The 22,939-nt window shown below is 42.6% G+C and overlaps 1 protein-coding gene across 7 annotated transcripts in view; it reads left to right on the plus strand.

Annotated features, from left to right (window-relative positions):
• The window catches only part of ZNF410 (zinc finger protein 410), a 29,869-nt gene that overhangs the window by 4,104 nt on the left and 2,826 nt on the right, over nt 1–22,939 (plus strand). The window contains exons 2-9 of one of the 7 annotated variants that reach the window (XM_073349134.1): nt 381–462; nt 5,026–5,213; nt 9,357–9,492; nt 9,696–9,914; nt 10,206–10,397; nt 11,511–11,670; nt 12,965–13,146; nt 16,340–16,429. In XM_073349134.1, coding sequence (XP_073205235.1) covers nt 5,181–5,213; nt 9,357–9,492; nt 9,696–9,914; nt 10,206–10,397; nt 11,511–11,670; nt 12,965–13,146; nt 16,340–16,429 — 1,012 coding nt within the window. In that variant the 5' untranslated portion in view covers nt 381–462; nt 5,026–5,180. Of the gene's footprint in view, nt 1–380; nt 463–2,744; nt 3,388–3,601; nt 3,998–4,039; nt 4,599–5,025; nt 5,214–9,356; nt 9,493–9,695; nt 9,915–10,205; nt 10,398–11,510; nt 11,671–12,964; nt 13,147–16,339; nt 16,430–22,939 lie in introns of those variants that run through there. The other 6 variants (XM_073349139.1, XM_073349133.1, XM_073349137.1 and 3 more) reach the window with 6 other exon arrangements.

Genomic DNA, 22,939 nt, shown 5'->3' on the forward strand with positions numbered 1-22,939 from the left:
GCATGTAGTCAAAATTTCCAGAGGCAGGTATAAATATGCAAGCAAGAATCAGGCTAGGGATAACGAGGTTAGTTCAATCAGGGAGGATGAGGCCCTCTTCTAGCAGTTGAGGTGTGAACATCAAGGGAGGAGAAACTGCTTTTGTAGTTGGCTAGCCATTCACAGTCTTTGTTTAATCCTGAGCTGATGGTGTCAAATTTGCAAAAGAACTGAAGCTCAGCAGTTTCTCTTTGAAGTCTGGTCCTGAAGTTTTTTTGCTGCAGGATGGCTACCTTTAAGTCTGCTATTGTGTGTCCAGGGAGGTTGAAGTGTTCTCCTACAGGTTTTTGTATATTACCATTCCTAATATCTGATTTGTGTCCATTTATCCTTTTACATAGGGACTGTCCAGTTTGGCCGATGTACATAGCAGAGGGGCATTGCTGGCACATGATGGCGTATATTACATTGGTGGACGTGCAGGTGAATGAACTGGTGATGGTGTGGCTGATCTGGTTAGGTCCTGTGATGGTGTCGCTGGTGTAGATATGTGGGCAGAGTTGGCATCGAAGTTTGTTGCATGGATTGGTTCCTGAGTTAGAGTTACTATGGTGTGGCGTGTAGTTGCTGGTGAGAATATGCTTCAGGTTGGCGGGTTGTCTCTGGGCGAGGACTGGCCTGCCTCCCAAGGCCTGTGAAAGTGAGGGATCATTTTCCAGAATGGGTTGTAGATCACTGATGATGCGTTGGAGAGGTTTTAGCTGAGGACTGCATGTGATGGCCAATCTTTGAGACTGTTCGTTCTGCAGCTTTAGCATACTGAGCTAGTGTCAAGGCTGCAAGGGTCATTGTTTCATAAACTCTGTATTACTGGCCTAATGGCAATATGCAAATTTCAATGAGGTTTCATATTCAGTAGCTGGGCAAAAGCTAAGTTACGAGCCTTTGCAAGGTTATCTGCTTATCCACTCTAGCTTTGTAGGGCTGTATGAAGATGTGCATTTGTGAGTTCACTGGCTCAATAACCCTAACTTGGTGAGCTGCTGTGAAACCACAGATCTCTGAGATTGCTCACTGCGAGTACTGGCTCAGCACTATTGGTTAAGGCCGATCAAAATAGGAATGGGAGCACAACAATTTGTGGTTTCATGTGTATTAATATATGGTGAAATGACATTCCAACGTAAAAGATGATGTACTGTATGATGAGAGGAAAAATGGTCCAGTGGTTAGTGTACCAGCCTGGGCTTCAGGAGACGAAGTTTCAATTCTCTACCCTTTTGCAGTCTTCCTGTGACACCTTGGGCAGTTTCTCATCTATAAAACAGAGATAATCATACTTCCCTACCTCCCAGCGATGTGGTGAGGATTAATGTATTAAGGGCTGTGGTGCATATCAAGTAGGGTAGGAAAGGAATCAGTACCTGCTAAACACAAAAATGTATCCTACTGGAAAGGAGGGATAGTGGGAAGCAGCAGGCTTTCTTTGTCAAATAGAGGGGAGTCCTCAACAGGGACAGATCTTCCTTTAGTAGAAAGGAGGCATACAGGAGACTTCCAGCTTGGACAGTTCTCCCATCAGGCACTGGTGCTAGTGGTATTACTATTCATTATTTGTATTACCTTAGTGCCTAGGAGCCTGAGTCATAAACCAGGCCTTTGTGCTACGCACTGTACAAACACAGAAAAAGACAGCCTCTGCCCCAAGGATCTTGCAATCTAAGTATAAGACATAGCACATGGATACAAACAGAATGGGGAGTACAAAGAAACAATGAGATAATACTGGTGACAGACAGCAGTCACTGGTACTGACCAGACTGCTTGGAGCAGTATAAACTTATGAAAAAGGCACCAGCACTGTTTTGGATGGCCTGAAGGGGAGCAAGTTGAGTAACAGGGAGAAGATTGCAAGCATAGAAGACAGACTGGGTGTGGGGTGGCAGAAGAGAAGAGACTAGGTTTTGGGTCCTTCAGTGTTTCTAGCACATGAGTTTATCATGAGTCTTGTGATATTGGGTGACTTTCTTAAAGCCTCTGCTTCTGGAGTCACGTGATTATGAGAATCTAAGCTTTAATTTAAACAAAACAAACCACCCAAGCCCATAGCGTCTGGCCCTCCTGGTTACAGAGAAAAACTGGAAGATGGGAGCTCTACAAAAAATTTAAATAAAAGAACCCCTGTTGTATTATTTGTTAACAGTTCATGATTTGGGGGGCTGGGACTCATGATTGTTGTACACTGGAGCTGGTTGGGACACTGCCTGACAGGCTGGTGAAAGAGCGCTGGGCCAGGATTGGCAGCAGAGCTCCTGCAGAGCAGGCTGGGTCCAGGCAGCCCATTTACCAGGCCATGCGGAGCGGGAGGGATCTGGGCTGGGCTGCCTGAACCAGGCTAAGAAGGTGGCCGCAGAACCCGGGCTGGCCCCAGGTAGGGTTGCCAGGTGTCCGGTTTTCAACCAGAATGCCCAGTTGAAAAGGGTCTCCGGCAGGGCCGTTAAAAGTCTGGACGGTGGTGCAGCGGGGCTAAGGCAGACTCCCTGCCTGCCCTGGCTTTGCGTGGCTCCCAGAAGTGGCCAGCATATCTGAGTCCTAGGCGCAGAGGTGGCCACAGGGGCGCCACATGCTGCCCCCAAACTGAGTGCCGGCTCTGCAGCTTCCCGGCCAATGGGAGCTGTGGGGGCGGGACCTATGGCAGTGAGAAGAGCCCCCCCACACCCCTCTAGCTCCAATGCCAGCCACTTCCAGGAGCTGCCTGAGGTAAGTGCTGCCTGGAGCCCAAACCCCCTGCCCCAGCCCTGAGCCCTCTCCCAGAGCCCGCCCCCAAACTTCCTCCCAGAGCCCACACCCCCTCCCATACTCCAGCCCAGAGCCCCTGCCTGCACCCCCAGCAAGTCCTCACCCCCTTTTGCACCCCGATCCCCTGCTCCCCCCTCCCCGCCTGGTGAAAATGAATGAGCCACAGAGGGAGGGGGGAATGGAATGAGCGGGAGCAGGGCCTGGGTGTTCCGATTTCTGCAATCAGAAAATTGTCCACCCTAGAGCAGAGGGGCAGGGAGCCTGCAGCGGCGGGAGCAGGGTTAAGAGCCCCAGAGACACTGGCATGCTTGGTGCGGGTTCCGGGGGCGATGCGATTCCCCCTGTAGGAGTAGAGAGGCTGACGCAGCGCCAGAGCTACGGCGCTCTAGGGCCTCATCCGCAGATGAGGCTCCTTTTCCCCTGCCCGGCTGGAAACCGGAACCGGATGTGGTGTCCCGGCCCGGGCGGTGCCTGTAACCGCTCGAGCCGCCCGCGTCATGGAGTTGAGGCCTTTGCCAGCCTGGAAAATCGCCCAGACCATAGAGCTGCTGAACGCCTTGGCATTTCCGGCTTGGGCTTACGTCACATCCGTGCGGTTCTGAGATGCCGGTAAGAATTGTGGGGGGAGTCAGAAGGGGGTGGGGGTTCCGAATTGGGGTGCGCGCGGATCAGTCCCGTCCCCGGGGCTCTGCTGCTCCCCCGAACCTGGGGGCTCGAGCGGGGCGGTTCTGGCTCTCCCCTTTCTCGGGGGCTGGAGCCCTCCCCGGAGGGGCTGAAGCTGGGGAGCGGGGCTCAGAAGGGAACACACCCGGCAGGCAACCGCGCTGAGGGGGAGCCTGCCCCGAGGGGGGCGGGGTGGGAGCGCGTGTGTGCCACACCCCCCCTTCCCGCCCACACAACTGTGCCTGTGGGTCTTGGGGCCTCCCTCGGTTCCGTCCGGCCCGGTCCCCGGCCTGGCCTCGGGCTCTCCCGGCCCGTCGCGGCCCACTTGTCTGTCTTCACGGCCTTGGCTTATTTCGCCCGCCAGCTGCTCTGGGCAGCGCCCGCAGACACCGTGTGAGGCTGGCTGTGGTGCTGGCGTGTGTAACACTGATGCCAGGAAGGGTCATATTGAAATCTCAGACCGCTTTGGAAGGGCTGCAGAGCCGCACTAGGGACCCGGGCTTCTTCGCTCCTGTAACGTAACCAGTGCAACTTGGTTGGTCCCTGCATCCCTTAGGTAGTAGCTTATTTCACTGGGTGTGATGGCCGCTGACCGATGAATGACCCAGCCAAGTCTGCAGTTTGAAAGGCAAAGGGGATCTTAGAACATGAACAAAGTACCAGGAGTCCCCTTGAAGCTTTAATCCCTGTTTTTATTTTATGATTATTTACTTATTAAGTTCAGTCAGTGGGCTTGTCACTGTACAGTTAGTACAAGACATGGCTTCTGCCTAGAGCATCCTATATCTGGACAGACAACCCATGGGGAGTCCTACAAGAGGGCTCTATAATAGTTTTTGTGCTGATCTGACCTGGAATGAGAACTTGTGTTTTTTCAGATTATTACATTTTTTAGGACTTGCAAGAAGCTGTGATATTGATGGAGCAGGAGAACTGGATATAATAATTTCTTGCTGATTCCTATCACTCGTATCTGAGGACTTTCCAGAAATGGGAACAAAAATATATCTAGCTTCCTTCCTAATTTGTAGAAAAAATAGCATGGTTAATTTATAGGTGCAGTGTGTATGAGACCTGAGGTGAAATTAAATCAAAAGAGATCTGTGAACATCAGGGACTTTTTGACATTCAGAAAACAGATGACTTTTTGGGAACAGGTTAGCAGAGCTTTCTTGATTATGGATCCTTGGCTATGGAATTTCATTCCACCGACAATCTGAATAAGCCCAGATGTTTGCAACAGCCCCTGAAGAATGGCTTGGCAATGCTTCTCTGTATATAAGCAACAGAAAGTACTGCTTTTTTTACTCTGTGTAGTCTTAAATTAGATAATAGAAGGGAGGCATAGAGACTAGTTTTTTAAAATTGAATTTGTTTTTAGACTGTTTTGTTAGCATTCTGATACCGTTGTGATAGTACTATAAACACCAAGATGAGTGTAAAACAGAACCTCAAGAAACTGGAGAGACCATCCATATTGACAGGGATTTTGTACTTCTTAACAATACTCATATATTTTTTTTACTTTGATTCATGAGTGATAGGTCTCAGCTGTTTACACTTCCATTCTTTTATTTGTTTTAGGTTAAATTGAATATCTGCCTAGCACAGCTTCTTGCAGGAAGACTGCACTGCTTAAAGGCTAGGAGACTATGAGAATAATCAGAGGGGACTGTTCACTCTGAATTCTAAACTTGTGCCTTGCCCAGAACAGCTGCAGGAATCGGAAACTTGAATCAATGTTATCGGATGAGTTAGAATCCAAACCAGAGGTAAGCAGCTCAGAACTGGGTTCAGTTCCTGACTTGGTTTCTGTTTCATGGTCCAACTCTTAAGTTCAGCAGAAGAGGCAGTTTGCCATGTAGACCGTAATTCCTCAAAAATACCTAAACATAGCAGATAATGATAGCACTCCCTATATTTAAGATTGCAGAATATTTTCTCTTATAATCAGACATTTTCAGTGGTTTATAATATTGTAAAGTATTGACTTTTTGGATTGTTTTTTTATTTGAGCAAAGTCTCATCAGCCATTTTTGAATAAAATAACGGTGGCTGAGAAAATATATTTTCCCGGTTTTTGTTGTTGTTGTTAATCCTTGTAACAACTTCTTTCCCTCCTGCCAGAGGGACGCTACTAGATTCTGGGAATTCGGGTTATTCCAGAAGTTTCCAAATCTTTGTTCAGACTGCTGGCTGGTCACATGGTGCTTGTGGCTCCCCTTTCATTCCAGCTTCAAAATTGCATTAAAAGAAACTAAAAAGGCATTACATACCTTCTTAATGTGACTTTTCCATGTGATCAATCTCTTTAATTGTCCCAGGGATATCAAGTGATTGTGAATGGGAAGGGAGGTGTCCCTGATACTATTTCTCTGTTAAGATGTGACAACTTTATGAAAATGTTTGACTGTCCTTGGATTGTTTGTGGTGGAGTTGGGAGGGGGTCAATTTGATAATGTTTGGGAGGAAGGATTTAAAAAAAGCCATTGTAGTGTTTAAGATCATCTCTTTGAGAATGTTTGTGATAAGGGAGATTTGATACTCTTACCTGTGCCTGCTGCTTTTATCCTATTGGTTTTGCATACTGGTTTGGTGTCATTATGCTGGGGAAAACTAAAAGACTCCCTCTGTTAGAAGAGACTTTCTGCTGTTGCTTTTGGCCACATCTAATAGCCTAACGTTACTACATGTGGATGGATGGTTTCAGCCAAAGCCACCTTGTAGGAGGAAATCTTTTTTTAAAGTATCTCTCGTAATAAGCCAGGCCACATTTCATTATATTAATATATATTTCATGGCATGCAATAGGGGCTATGGATATAATTTAATATTTCATATTTATATCTTAAAAAACCACCCCAGTAACTTTGAATGACTAAGCTATCAAGATGTGCAAGTCTGTTAACCACACCCTGTTGTTGAATCTTGTCTTAAACTAAAAAGTAAGATCTCAGGAGAGGGAATATCTGTTAATATGTGTTTATAGAGCACTTGGCAAAATGGTCCCCAATTTTGATTGAGGCCTCTGGATGTTACTTGTATTATAACTAATAAGAATTGATGATCTTTTAAATTGGGTTTTGGATTCTGGCCCAGTTCATCTTGCATATGGCCCTCTGAGTGCCACACCAATTTAAATTATCTTCACAATATCTTAGAGAGTTAGGGAGGTGGGGGAGCTGGTAAAGATATAGATAAATTAGGGCCTGAAACTTCAGGGGTCCACTAATTTTGGGTGTAATATAATTCTCAATTTAAGATGCCTAGGACCTAATTTTGCAGAGGTTTAAAAGACTGGCAGCTCCCATTGACTTCATTTGGATTTGTGAGTGCTCAGCACTTCTGAAAATAAAGCTCAGAGTGTGTAATTTTGGGTACACAGAAAATGAGGCATGCACCCTGAAACTGTGACAGTACTCACTATTGTAACTGCACCGGTATTTTCCCCTGCCCCCACTCCAGGAGCAGCTAGACTGGTCTTCATCCATCACCTGTCTCTGGATAGGGACCCATGTCCCATTTCCTTCTAACCAAGGGTTTTAAGGCTACACAGCTCCCTGCCTTACACTGTAATATCCCCAATAAGCCAGTCTGCCTAAAGGCAAGAACCTTGCTTTGCTTTCTCTCTGAGGGCTATGAATATATGTATTGCCAGCAGTTACAAGTTACCACACAGCTCTTTCTAAGCAAGCAATTTTATCTCTTTCTAAGCAAGCAATTTTATCTCTTTCTAAGCAAGCAATTTTATCTCTTTCTAAGCAAGCAATTTTATCTCTTTCTAAGCAAGCAATTTTATCCTTAAGGTAAAAGCATTTAAAAGAAAATGTAATAAAAACAATAAGCAGATTTAAACACACTAACCATATCAGTCTCTTGGGGCTTAAATAGGCCAAAGTCATTCCAACCTTTCCGCATGGGTTGGGGCCCCATTGGACAGAAGGTCGTGTCCATTTGCCGGATCCAAAAGAATTCCACAAGTCAGTTCAAGCTCATTCTTTTATATCAAAAACCCTTTCTTTGCTTCATAATGTCTGGAAAACCCATGCTGAACCAGTATATGCAAATTGCCTTGGGGGTGGAACTTCTCTTGAGTTGTTTAGTCTCAGTTACTCGCCTTAATCGTCCCCCACTATTTTTAGGTCCTGTAGGAGCTATGGTAACCCATCCTCATGGAGCAGAACACCATCATATATAAACTATTTATAAGCTTTCAGCAGTATGGTGCCCAAAGATATTACATGGGGTTGCTATATCTGTCACAATTACCTCTGTTAATTAGTCTATATAGTGACATACTCCCCATCTCATAGTAAGTCTGAGTTAGAGGCAGTGATGGAACCCAGCTCTATTGGTCCCCGACCAGTCCCCTTATCATGCAACCATTATTTCTCTGTCTGCAGCCCTCTGTCTCATTCATTAGTTGCAAAGTTGGAAGGTGTGTAATGAGGGATTCCTACAGATAGCCAGCTTTAGTCACTGAGCTGTATGTGAACATATAATTAAAGGCTATATCACAATAAGGGTAAAGTTCTCTTAAGATTTCTTTTGGAATTTTATCTTTTTAATTTAAAAGGACATAGAAATTCCATCATATATTTATTTATTAGACAGCGGTAGAATGCTGGGTGTCTGGATTCCTGGATTCTAGTCCTGGCTCTGTGGTCTAATGGACAGAGCACAGAACTGAAGGATAAGACTCCTGAGATATTTTTAATGATTCTCATCCATATGTGGGTTTCAAAGTATTTTGTGAATGCAAGCAGGAGTAGCTCCATTTTACAGACCCCAAGCACATAGATTTGGCATATTTTTTCTGAGGCAGAATGTCTTAAGTCGATAAGATCTGAGTTCTCTTTGTAGATCTGCCAGAAATGACCTTGTGCAGCCTCTCTGTTCCCCAGGAATTTATCCTCATGTTTTCTTAGGTGTGAGGTTTTGATGCCTTGCTTGATAATAAGGGTTGAGTAGTGCTCAGAATTATTGAGTCATTGGAAAAGGTTGGCCTGGAATTAATGGTCTCTTGGCTCCTAGCCCACTATTTCTTCTGTAGGTCAAAGGGTGTTTTGATTTGCGGGTGGAATTTGACAATGGTGAGAGGATCAACTTTTTTCTGTCAGTGTCCTGGAAGTAAAACTTTGCTTTCACTTTGGAATGACAGAGGTTTAGAGGGGCCCAGGAACATGCCCAGTGTAGTGTGGCAAGAGTTTGAACTTAGAGATTTTGTGATGAAGAGAGAATGAGTAAACAATGTACAAATTCTATAGCTCAGAACTTGACCAAATCTGGGCAGACTTTCAGAGGGACACTTCTCTGACTTCAGGATTAGTTTCTTGTCAAATTTTTGGTTCCTGCTCTAAACCCTTGATATGCTAGGGTTATCCCAAAAATATTTATTATATTGACAGAGCTCCCTACTGTTTTACTCCTTACATTCTTGAAAAGGGCTAATCCATTTTTGATTTAAAAATAATTGTTGTTAAATCAACTTGAGCCAGAGATTAAACATGGAAAATTTTGGATTGAAAGGTTAGAGCTTGACAGTGATAAGGGACAGAAAATGAGGGTTGTAATGGCAAGTAATATGCAGCTTTAATAATAGACATCACTACTACCTATAGTGAGCTAGGCTCTCTTATTGAATTTCTAAAGCAAAATCAAGATTATCAATCTCATGAAATAATTGGGGATGTCATGTATAAATGCTAAATTTTTCAATTATGGACTCAATCCAGTTCCCACTGAAGTAAGTGGGAAGACTTCCATGGACTTCCAAGAATGTTGGGTTGGGTTCTGTGTGTATTACAAGGTAGAGGAAGCCTAAGTCAATGTCTTTTGTTATCTCATTGGAACCTTGTGCTATAAACAGATTTGCTCACTGCTGAATCCTATTTTCAAGATCCTCTCTTTTTCAGCTGCTGGTTCAATTTGTTCAGAACACATCTATTCCACTGGGGCGGGGGCTGGTGGAATCAGAACCTAAAGGCATCACCTGTCTCTCCCTCCTTCCTGTGACTGAGACCTCAGAATGCAACAGACTGATGTTGCCAGGTAAAATCTATGGTACAGGTTTGTGTGGGAGTGCTATTTATAAAGCTGTCTCCACTGTGCCACTGCAGCATGTTCTCCCTACTTCTTGCTGAGAAGGGATCCTGGTGGTGGAGGAGGGATAGGTTCAGAAGAGTTATTAGGACTTCTTCATTAATGGTGGAGCTTTGCTACTTAGAGATCTGTGATCTCATTCTCTTCACTAGATGATTCTCCAAGTCACACTAACTCCTCCAAAGATGTTCCTTCATCTGCTGTCTTGAGAAGCCTTCAGGTAAATGTAGGCCCTGACGGCGAGGAGACAAGGGCACAAACAGTACAGAAACCACCTGAGCTCCTGTCAAGTCCAGAGCCTTCCGGTTTATTGCAAGACCTCCAGCCCAGTGACAGCACTTCCTTTATTCTTCTCAACCTAACAAGAGCAGGTAATTCCCCTTCTTGTTGTCATCTGGCTGGATCTGTTTCAGACAGTAGAATGCGGGAGATACAAATGCATCTTTGTCCCAGCTGCTTATGAAGGGGAAATATGAAATTTTCTGGGTATTGGTGGATATTATTCAGGAGCATGTAACCATCAGCAGCTTTCCACAATACAGAGGTCAGTGGAGACTTAATGCAAATATTATGTCTGTACCATGGATATTAGATTCTGAGAAGCAAGAGAGTCCCCTCTCATTGACTATCTTTCTGTCTCATGGAGCTGCCATCTCTTCCAGGCCTGGGCTGTCCAGCAGAGCACCTGGTGTTTGTTCAGGATGAAGCAGAGGATTCTGGGAATGACTTTCTCTCCCATGACAGCACCGACAGTAGTACCCCATGGTTTCTACGAGTGCAGGAATTGGCCCATGACAGTTTGATTGCTGCCACTCGAGCACAGCTCGCAAAGAATGCCAAAGCAAGCAATAATGGTAGGTGATGTCTTGTTACTATCTTAAAGATTTAACCTTCTGTTAAAGGCAACTAGCTGTAGCTTTAGTTGTGTATCCTATCTGATTGCAGGATGGTTTCTAAATAGATAAAATCGTTATAGTGGCATTGTTAGCACCTCTATAGTTAAGGCTGTATTAAGGCTTTCTGTTAAAGCAAGGTTTCAGTATCTCTTAGGACTGAAAACATACAGATTTAATTTTCTAAGAAAATATGTTCAATAGTTTGAGTTCAAAGCAGTTCTTCAACTGTAATACCTACTCCAAAGGTATCTCCCCAAAATTTTCTGTGGGTGAAGACTGATGCAAGACAATCATTTAATTTCTTTGCAATGTCCTTACCTCCTTAATTGCTTCCTTCGTTCCCTGGTAATCCTGTAGATCCACCAATTCTCTTGCAGGCTTCCTGCTTCTGATCTGCTTAAAGAATCTTTTGTTGTTTCTTCTTGTATACAGTTTGTGGTCTTCAAATTACCTTTTAATCCTCATAATGTCCATTTTTCATATTGCCTGCTTTATTTTATGTGCCTTTCTAGTGGCTTAACTAGGTTTGGTATTCAGTTTTCTGAGGGATGCCTGTTTGATCTATTAATTATATTGTGGTCACTTAATGGCTTAACTACAATTATATCTTGAAATAATTAAGTCCTCTTCTGTGCTCTAGAATTAGCTGTTCCAAGAAGTCGTCATTTAAGGTGTTGAGAAATTGCTTATCCTGACTGAATCCAGAGGTGACATTTGACTATTTAATATTTGGATAGTTGAAGTAACCTAATATTACTATTTAGTTGATATTTGTGGCCTCTGATCTCTCAGCATTACACACTCCCTATCATTAATCTGATCTGGAGGCAGCTGATATGATATGGTACCTTGCTGGGAATAGTTTATAGGCTTGGGAAGATAGGTAGACATGTATGTGGTCCCTGCAATGGACTGGGTAGAAATATCTAGTTTTTAGGACTAGGTAAATACATGATAACCAGGAACACATCTGGTTTATAGGCCTGGATTATACTCAGGGTTATCCTGTCTCTTTCATACAGTAATCCATCTCCGCTGTGGACTTTGACAGTTCTTTCTGTTCTGTTCTAGGTGAAAGTGTTCATCTTTGCTCAGGAGATGGGCAGCCGAAAGATTCCAGCCCCATCCCTCACCTGTCCCGCGTAGAGAAGAAGCTGAAGTGCACAGTTGAGGGCTGTGATCGGACATTTGTGTGGCCAGCCCACTTCAAATATCATTTAAAAACTCACAGGTAAGTAGAGCAGAGATCTCTGCTATGGTGACCAAGCAAGACCTTACAGAAATTCCCAATCTTTATACAAAACATCATTTATTAATTCCCATTGTGTAAAATCTTTCTTCGAAGCTGAAGGGCAAAGGGAAACTCAAAATTGAGTAAAACCCAGATTTAGCTGCTGAATGGTCTCCCTAACAAGGGTTTATGGTCAACGCCCCTCTTGCGCACACTCAGCCTGGCTGGAAGGGTATCCAGTACAGAAAAATGTTTATTTTGAAAATTACCTTTATCCTCCATGAAATCCACTGTGGCTTAGGGAAAGCTGACCTCTTTACAGAAAAGCTCCTAGTTCATAGAAAACATTATTAATGTAAACTTGAAAATTAAAAGGAAAAAGTGTTGCTGAATAGGCTGGAACTGGCCCAAGTGTTTCTAGAAAAATATTGACTCACTTGGGTTTTTTTGGTGGAAGGGAGCGCACAAAGAAAATGAGACTGGGCTGCGGTATGGTATTTAAATCCAAAGTCAGGAAAACAGGGTTCTTGAATTTTGAGTCTCCTCACCTTGGCACTGTCTCTTATATTCACACCTGTCCCAAAAAAGAAAAGACTCAAAAGAGTTCATACTAACTTAACAAAATAGAGAAATTGAAAGGAATGGTAACTGTTGAGCTGATCTCTAAATTTGGCTCTCCCCTCAGAAACTAGAACAGTGTGACTGTATGTGTTAGAGTCATCTCTATGCCACATACATTGAAAAAAGTAAGCCGGATTTAGGCTCTTCCTGCTGGTCGTTAATGATATTTTAAAGTGGAGCTATCTAAAATATCCTGTGTGACGGACAATGTTAACTCAGCTTCCCCATCTCGTGTACATGTAGCACTCCTATCCCAATCCCAGCTATAGTAAGGGTGTCGCTACGTCGAACTCTGGCATATGAGGGAATGTTATCACATCTGTGCATTATGTTGCCTTGCACAAGGTCATCTGTCCCAAACAAAGTTGAGGTTGCAAAAAACTTGTGATATAAGCCAAAGAGGCTTGGACTTATTTTCTGTTTTCTTTTTCCAACAGATTTTACAACTTCTGACCATGTGGTAGAAGCTCCTTAATGAGTAATCTAGTTAAATACAGATTTAAGCCACTTACCTGGTTAGGTCACTTAATTTCCTTGTGCCTCCATTCATTTCAGTTGAAAAGTGAGTGAAAGGTAGAAACCTTATTTAAAAAACAGATGTTGCAGCAGAGTTGAATATTCCTGAGAAAATTGTTTCGTAACCCATTGCTGCAGTTCTTTTGTTGCCTCTCAGGAATGATCGTTCTTTCACCTGCCCAGCAGAAGGTTGTGGGAAAAGCTTCTATGTCCTGCAAAGGCTGAAGGTACACATGCGAACTCACAATGGTGAGAAACCATTTGTCTGCACTGAGGTGGGCTGTGGGAAGCAGTTCACAACAGCTGGGAATCTGAAGAACCACCTGCGGATTCATACTGGTGCGTTTAAATCCCAGATCTTCTTCATTAAGGAAACACTCCCCAAGAAATGGTCCAGGGAGACCAGTGTCCATATGTACCTTCGCTGGTATCCTCATCTTCCAACTTACGATCACTTATCAATGTGATTAACCACCTGTTTACTCGTGCAGTACCTTACATAATTCCTCTCTTCTTGGAGCTTACACCCTTCAGATGCTGTATACTTTTATCATGTTCCTCTTTTAGTTGTCACTTAGCCAAACTATATAAATTTCTGTTTTCCCTCCTAAATCAGTCCCAGGACCTTTTTAAATTCTCAGAAGACTGTGGTTCTCAGGTGGATGATAAGTGAAAATTGGCATTTTAAGGGTTTTTGGAGAAGTCATTTTAAATTCTTATGAGTAAAGAGGCAAAGTAGGTTGAGATACTTGTCCAGAGTGAGTCCTGACCTAGCCCCATGTCCTTGCTGCTGTTGAATTTAGATATACAGTCCTAACTGGACTAGTGACTGATTCAAGTGGTGGCATATATTTGCTTTGGTATAAATTTAAATGAGACCTAAACATGAACTTGTTGATAGAATCTAGATTAACTTGAATTTCGCTCCCTCATTACCTGTGCTACTTGTAAAATAAAAGTTAAATATGTTGAGAAATGTCTACAGAGGCAATGTTTAGAGAGGAAAGGATCAAAAATCATAGCTGAAAGGTCTATTAGGAAGAAGCAATGATAATGCTTAGTACCGCATTCTGATAATGTAAAGTGCTCCACAAATGCTATGCTAATCAAGGTGTACTGCTGTATGCTTGGCCCTCGGCATCCAGCTGGACCTGAATTCTATGACAATTACATTTAAAATAAAAAATGAAGGTTTCTAATAAATATAAAAATGAATAATTCAATTGTACTGTAGCCCCTGTTTGTTGTAGTATACATTAAATTTATTTTTAAGTTTCCACACATTTTCAGTTCTTAATATGCTGCAGATTTTTACATTGACAGTCCAGATCTGCATCATAGAAATTGGGGGACTAGCTGAAGATCTTGGCAGCTAAGTAGTGGGTATTTGGGGCTTTATATTCCTAGAAAAGTATGGGGAGTCAGTGTGTAATTGAGATAAGCACATTATCTGGATGTGTCTGCTAAAACGTTCAATAGTTTAATAGTTCCCAACATTGACATTTAAACTGAAATCTTTAGGTTTCAGTGTTAACAGTCGATTGAAATGTACGGGGCAGTCTGTGTGTCTGAGAATATTGTTTGAGACTGGAGACTCAGGAAGAGAACACTGCATCAGTTCTTACTCAGTTAATGTTTTAAAATTACTTTTACAATTGCAAAGGCTGAAAACAACTTTATTAAAATGAAAGCTCAGATTTTGAGTGAAGTTCCACAAACACTTCTGCAGCACAGAACATACATGCTCCATTCTCATGTTTTGTTTTATATTGCACCAATGTGCTATGTGCTTTGTGGATGTCTATGAAGACAAGATCCTTGCTTTGAAGAGTTTACTGTCTAACTAGAGAACATACAATTGAAGGATGGGAGCTGGGATGTAATGGAAAGTGATATACTAGAATAGTGAAGTTTTGCATGTGTAGTGATAGTGTGTTTGGGTTTGTCTTTGGGCTCAGTTTTCTACTTTGTTAATCTTTCTCTGCAGGGAGGGCTAAGGTTTGTTGGCCCTGATGTTGTGTATACTGTGACTTCAGAACCCAGCAGAAAGTAGCATATCTAAACTAAAAAAATGTCTCGGACCAGTTGTTCCCAAATCGTGGCTAGCAATAAGTGGCAAATATTTGCTTTGGTGTAAATTAAATGAGACTTAAGGAAGTTGGGGGAACTGTCCTCATGTACCAAACATGAAGACAGTTCCAAGTTGTGGTTGTGTTCAAACAAACCCACCATCTATTTCTATAGATAGAACTATATGCTGAGCCACTGATTGGGTGTCATCAGTACTAATTTTTCTTCCTAATATTTATATCTTGAGCAAGATTGTGGAAGTTACATAAATGGCTGATGAGAATCTTATGCACGCTCTCACTACCACAGTACAGGTCAGAGCATGTTACCTGAATCCCTTTCAGATATATCAAATACCCCAATAACTATTAAGCCAAGCAATAAATTGCATGGGAGAGGAGTTAGAAAGAAGAAGTCACATTAAATATATGAGCACTCTTTTCACTGATTTACAAAATTACTGGATGAAGGGTATGTGATAGATATAATATACATGGATTTTTCTATATCATCTGACACAATGTCTCATTAGTCTTGTGTGAAGTATTTCAAATTGCCTTGGCAGTGACTGATGCATAGCATAAAATTTGTCTGTAGGGCTGTGATTAAGGGGTAATAATAGGCAGCAGTGTACTGAGTTGTGAGCAGTTCTCTAATGGATGCTGCAGGCATCTGTTTGTCCTAATTTTATTTAACATCCTCGTTAGTGACCTTGAAGAGGGTTAAGAACAGGTTAATGAAATTCATAGATGATTCTAAATTGGAAGATGAGAACGCCGATGAGGTTGGAGAAATACAAAGGGATCTATAAAGATTAGACATATGAGAAGGAAATAGCAATGAGATTCCGCCTAGGAATATGAAAACAAATACATCTGGGGAATAATAAGCCCAAACACAGATATTCTGTGGGAGGCAGAAAACTAAGAAGCAGTATTGACTGAAAGAGATCTAAGGGATGATAGTAATCAGAAAATTCAGATATGGATTTGAAATATGGTATGGCAACAAATCAAGCCCATGTGATTTTTGAGCTGCATAGAGATGAGCATGACATCTCAGAGCAGCCAGGGTTGTAGTCAGTTTCTACATAGTTCTTATGGAACCACACCTGGAATATTGTGTTACTTTGTGGGCACCTAATACTGGAAAGATGTTTTAAGAAACAGATGGACAAGCTGAGCCCTGATTGGCTTCTTTTTGTGAGTCATGGGCTGGAAATGCTATGGAAGAGTCACATTCAGACTGGAGGAGGAGGAGTTTCAGCATAGACTCTTGACAGCCAATGAAGAAGTTGCATTAAACAAATTCATAAGGAGTCTGCCTTCTTGGTGAACTTTGGTAGCTGTAATGTAAGGCCAAGGGGGAGGAATGAATGTGGATGAGGGATGTTACAAGAGGTTGGAAGATAAAATGTTGTACAGGTGTTAATGCCTAAGAACTTGTGTTTCATGCAATACAGGAGAAAAGCCCTTCCTGTGTGAGGCACAAGGATGTGGTCGTTCATTTGCTGAATACTCCAGCCTTCGGAAACACCTGGTTGTCCACTCAGGTAGGATAGATGAGGCCTATATGCTAAATGTCTGTGTTGCAGTATTTTGGTCTAGTTTTCAGTAGAAAATCCCCTATTTTCTGTGGAACTGTTCTTTGTGGTGTTGTGGGTTTTTTTTAGTACTTCCTTCATGGACAACGTGTCCTGTACCTGGTATCTGCCCTGTCCTGGATCTTGTGATCTCCACCCTCTGCCAGTCTCTGTCATTATAGGATCATAGAACCGTAGGTCTGGAAAGGACCTTGAGAGGTCATATAGTTCACTCCTGTGTACTAAGGCAGGACCAAGTATACTTAGACCATCCCTGATAGGTGTTTGTCTAATTCGTTCTTAAAAACCTCCAATGACAGGATTCCACGACCTCCCTTAGAAACCTGTTCCAGTGCTTAACTACCCTTATGATTAGAAAGTATTTCTAATATCTAATTTAAATCTCCCTTGCAGCAGATTAAGCTGATTACCGTATATACTCGATCATAAGCCGGTTCGTTTATAAGCAGACTCCCCCACGATGGATAAGTAAAAAGGGAAAATTTTTATGACCCATTCATAAGCTGACCCTATAATTCAGGGGTTGGCAAACTTTGGCTCCCGGGCCATCAGGATGAGCTGCTGGCGGGCCGAGATGGTTTATTTACCTCGAGCCTCCGCAGGCACGGAGGTAAACCAAAGTAAACAGTGTCCCGGCGTGCCAGCTGCTTACCCTTAGGGGCCGGGACATCAACTGGTGGGGAAATTTTTTGGGGGGAGAAGCTGGGGGTCAGGGGAGTAACCCCTGTGACCACCCCCCACATGACCCTAGCCTGGTACCCCCACACACTCCCCATCCCTTCCCACCTTATCTGGCGAGGGCCGGGCGGGGCGTCACAGCTGCAGCCTGCGCCGGTGGGCCGGGGCCAGAGCTGCAGCTGCTTCGGAGGTTGGGGGGAGCGCAGCGAGGTCAGAAGCGGAGAGACTCTGGCCCTGCCTCTTCCCTTCTGGCTCTGCTGGCTGTGCTGCCTCTCCTTGCTCCCTCTGTTGCGGGGAGGGGCTGTGTCCCACCTCTCCCCTCTCTATACCCATTCATAAGATGACACCCTTCTCTGGTGCTTCCCTTTTTTACTAAAAAAATTTGGTATATGAACGAGTATATACGGTACTTCTTGCCCTTTAAGTGGACATGGAGAACAGTTGATCGCAGTCTTCTTTATAACGGTCTTGCACGTATTTGAAGATTATCAGGTCCTCCGTTTTCTTTTCTCTAGATTAAACCTATCCATTTTTTTTTTTAACCTCTCATACGTAAGGTTTTCTAAGCCTTTTGTTGTTTTTGTTGCTCTCCTCTGGACTCTCTCCCATTTGTCCATATCTTTCTTAGAGTGTGGTGTCTAAAACTGAACAAAGTACTCCAGCTGAGGCCTTATCGGTAGGACAATAGCCTCCTATATCTCACATTCCTGTTAATATACTCCAGAGTATTAGCCTCTTTTGCAGCTGCATCACATTGTTGGCTCATATGCAATTTGTGATCCACTATAACCCCCAGATCCTTTTCACCAGTACTATCACCTAGCCAATTATTCCCCATTTTGTAATTGTGCATTTGATTTTTTTCCTTCCTGGTATTTTCTTTATGAAGTGTTATCTTGTTGATTTCAGACATAAGAACATAAAAATGGCCATATTGGGTCAGACCAGTGATCAGTCTAATCCAGTATCCTGTCTTCTGACAGTGGCCAGTGCCTCTGTCCAGTTCTCCAATTTGTCAGTGTTTTGAATTTTAACCCCCTCCTCCAAAATGCTTGCAGCCACTCCCAGGTTGGTGTCATCTGCAGATATTATAAGCATACTCTGCACTCCATTATCCAAGTCATTAATGAAAATATTGAATAGTACCAGACCCAGGACAGACCTCATCAGGCCCCCACTAAATACGTCCCCCCAGTAAGACAGTGAACCATTGATAATTCCTCTTTGAGTACAGTGTTTCAACTAGTTTGCACCTACCTTATACTAATTTAATCTGGACCACATTTCCCTAGTATGCTTATGAGGGTGTTATGTGGGACTGCATCAAAAGACTTACTAAAATCGAGATTACTCCAGGGGAATTTCTGTGCCCCTATGAAATGCAGACTTTTGCAGAAATTAATGTGCGTGCAGAATTTCCTTTCTCCTACAGAAATGGGCTGCAACGTTGCTGGCTGCCACTAGGGGCTGTTGGACCTGGCAGAGCCCAGCTTGCACATAGAAGATCCTGCTGGGGGAAGGGGAGGAAGTTAGAGGGTTCCTGGCAGCTGCAGTTCCCAGCATGCCCTGAAAGAAGGAGAGGCTGGCACATGGGGAAACTCCACACAAGCCTGGGACTGAGCAACAAGCTGTTTCTCCCTCTGGATCCCTGGGCTCTGGGGAGGGGGGCAGGTGTCTGGGCTGGGGGGGCATGGCTGGGCTCGGGGCGGGGAGAGTGTGCTTGTATCTGGGCCAGGTGGGCCGTGCGGCTGGGGGCGTGGGGGTTCCGGTGTATTGGCTGGGGGGTGGAGAGCTGTGGATGGGCTCGGGAAGGGGTTTAGGGATATCTGGCCCCCCCAGCTGGGCTCTGGGCTAGGAAGGAGGCAGAGAAACAAGAACTTAGTTGTCATAGGGGTTTCTTTAACTCTCTACTCCTGGGGGAATTTTTGTGTTTGCCTGTATTGTTACAGACATACTTGCTGACAGGTACTTTGAAATAAATTACCAAAATAATTGAAACTGGTGTGATCATGTAGTGTTATTTTGACAAATTTTGCAGAACTTTAAAATATTGTGTGGAGAATTTTTATTTTTTTTGGTGCAGAATGCCCCCAGGAGTAAAAGATTGACTACTTCTGCTTCCTCTCCATCTGCTGGGCCAGTAACCCTGTCAAAGAAGGAAATTAGATTGGTTTGGCATGATTTGTTCCTAACAAACCCACATTGACTGCTACTTATCACTCTATTATTCTCTAGGTATTTGCAAACTGACTGTTTAATAATTTGTTCCAGGATCTTTCCAGGTATTGAAGTTAGACTGACTGGTCTATAATTCTCTGGGTTCTCTTTGTTCCCCCTTTTTAAAGAAAGTACTATGTTTGCCCTTCTCCAGTCCTCTGGCACCTCATCTGTCCTCCATGAATTCTGGAAGATAATCACTAATGGTTCTGAGATTGCTTCAGCTAGTTCCTTAAGTACCCTAGGGTGAATTTCATCTAGCCCTGCTGACTTGAATACATCTGACTTTTATATAAATATTCTGTAACCTGTTCTTACCTTATTCTTTTACTTTGTGTGTTTTCCATCTTGTTAATATTAATTGTGTTAAGCATCTGGTCACAGTTAACCTTTTTTGATAAGACTGAAGCAAAATAGACATTAAACACCTCTGCCTTCTTGGTCTCCTCCGTTATTTGCTCTCCTTCCCCACTAAGTAGTGGACCTACACTTTCCTTCATCTTTCTCTCTCTTGTTCCTAATGTATTTATACAACCTCTTTTTATTGTCTTTTATGTCCCTTGCTAGGCTAGGTGCAACCCTGTGCTTTAGCCTTTCTGATTTTGTTCCTGCATGCTTGTGCTATTCCGATACTTATTGTGATGCTGACAGCCCAGCAGATCAGAGCCGTAGGCCAATTCACTTCTGTGTGAATATCAAAGAAATGTTAAGTAGTCTAGTGTACATAGATTAACTCACTTATGTGTTAATAGATATTGTTTTAACCTGTCTATATTCTGTTGATTGCTATCGCATTACGTTATGTATATTCCTGTACTTAATTAACCCTAGATCAAAAGGTGAGTTAGTATTAGGATGAGAATTTACTTGATGTGTAAACTTCATGAAAACTAAGGAAGGACTGATGTGTGCTATTACATTACAATTTACATAGTTTATATCCTGGTAATTACTTTTACCAATCAAACACAATTGGAGCCTTGGAAATGTAAATGAAGAGGGCTGTTAACTTTAAAGCCTGGGTCATTATGTTCAACAATGGAAATTTGCAGACTCAGTATGCATTTAGTCAACCAAGGAGAAGCCCATACTGTGAATGAAAGCACTTCCCAGATTGCTTTCCATGGAAAGGAGCTATAAGAATGGATCCAGGGAATATATCTATGAACTATTTGGACACTCTCAGGGAAGCATTCCAGATGCAAGACAGAGATCCCCAAAATTGTTTTGGGTAACCCTGAGAGACTTCTAGAAAACTAGCGGATTACTACATCTCTGCTGTCATTTTGGACTTACAGACTTATTGACCTGTTAATGTATTTTACCTGCTTTCAACCTTTCAATAACGTTTCTTTTTCTTAGCTAATAAATCTTTAGTTAGTTTACTAGAGAAATTGGCTGCCAGCATTGTCTTTGGTTGGAGATTGAGAGTATCCATTGACCTAGGGTAAGTGACTGACCCTTTTGGTTGGGAGTTGTCACTGTGCCTCAGTGGGTCATAACTGAAAATACCAAATTCAGGACAAACTGCTGAGAAATAGGGCAGACACCCCCCCAAAAACTGGTGGTTATTCTCCCATAAGATATACCAGACCAGCAACAGAAGTAAACTTCTGTTGCACCACACTGGCTAACAAGAAGTCAGAAAAGCAGTCTCCTTAGGTATTCCAGTCCTTGTATCACCACCAAAAACACTAGACTTAATGATGAGTGGTTATTTAAAACCAGTTTCATCAACCAAAGGGTTTTTCTGATTCCAAAGGACCTGCCACATACCCAGGTCAATATATACTGCCACATACCCAGGTCTTACCTAATGATCATGCTGTTGCTAGTTTTTAGTATCTAAAGATTTATTTATAAAAAGAAAGAAAGGTGAGAGTTAAAATTGGTTAAAGGAATCAAATACATAGAAAAAGCGCAAGGTTCTTGGATCAAACTTGTAGCAATGATGGAATAAACTGCTGGCTTGTTAAGTCTTTGGTTACTTCCAAAACATTGAAAGGTCCTTAGTCCTTTTGTTAGAATGCTCCCATAGTATAAGTTCATAATTCAGAGGTTTGAGCAGGAAAGAGGCAAAATGGAGATGCTTCCAGTGCTTTTTATAGCTTCTGCCATGTGGAGGGAAACCCATTTTTTTCAAACAAAGTCCTCCGCACAGATTGTGGGAAAAATACAAGTAACAAGATGGAGTTTGGAGTCACATGGGCAAGTCACATGTCCATGCATGCTTTGCTGAGTCATAGCAGATGTCTTTACCCATGTCAGGTGTGGATAGGTTTCTTTCATGGTTCATTGTGTTTGTTGATGAGCCATCAACTTGAATACTCCATTCACAGTGTGCTGGCCATGGATGCAAACTACCATGGGGCAGACACATTTGAAGTACAGGTACATAGTCAATATTCATAACTTTAGCTATAAAAATTATACATGTATACAAATAGTGTAATCGTATTCAGCAAATCAAAACTTTTCCAAAGACATCTTACATGACATACTTTGTACAAGATTTGTTGCAATTATATAACAGTGGTAGGAACAATGATCTACATGGTCATATTTTAATCATATAACATCACAGGAGTAACCTAAGGTGATGTGATATTTGGCATAATGACCAGTATCACAAAGTCCAGTTGTCTGGATGGTAATATCGGCTGGAGCGCCTAAGGGGGCTATCCGTGACTCCATGGTAAGGCTAATGTAGTGATCCAGGAGTTCACGTTTGTTACTGGCTTAGTGAAATCTAATTATAGAACATACCACCATTTTGAGGTGTCTTCCCTGTTTTCTGACAGTCTGATCGGAGAGTGGCACTCACAGTTGTGAGCCATTCCAGGCAGCATGACACTCATCTTTAGCAATTTTTTCCTTTTTGATTTTCAGGCCATTAAAGAGCTTCTGATGCAGCCATGTTTCCATATTCTAATTCTTCACACCAGGATAGTCTGCTGTTGTGCCTTGAATATAGATACTCTCTTTGATAAACTGCCAGCTCTCCTGAACTTGTTTTTCTCTTAAATTTTCTTCCTATGGAACTTATCTACCAGTTCTCTGAATTTGTTAAAGCCTCCTTTTTGAAGTTCATTGTCCATATTCAGCTGCTCTCATTCGTTTCTTTCCTTAGAATCATTACATCTATCATTTTGTGATTACTTTCCCCCAAATTGCCTTCAGATTTGCAACTAATTCCTTCCTGTTAGACAGAATCAAAGTCTAAAATGACTGTCCCCCTTGTTACTTCCTCCCCATTTTGAAACAAAAAGTTGTTCCCAACATATTCCAAGAATTTATTGGACATTTTGTGTTTTGCTGTATTACTTTTCCAACAGATATCTGTTAAGGTTAAAATCCCCCATTATTACAGGTCTTATGTTTATATTACAGGTATTTCTGTTATTCTAGAATTGCCTCATTCATCTCTCCTTCCCAGTTTGGTGTTCTGTACCAGTTTTTTTTTTTCCTTCTTCCCCATTTTATCTTTACCAAGAGATTTCAACTGGTCTGCCTCTCACCTCCTTCTGAACCTGAGAACAAGTGTATTCATTCTTCATGTACAGT

This window comes from Lepidochelys kempii, chromosome 6 (assembly GCF_965140265.1).
Source record: "Lepidochelys kempii isolate rLepKem1 chromosome 6, rLepKem1.hap2, whole genome shotgun sequence".
NCBI classification, from domain to species: domain Eukaryota; kingdom Metazoa; phylum Chordata; order Testudines; family Cheloniidae; genus Lepidochelys; species Lepidochelys kempii.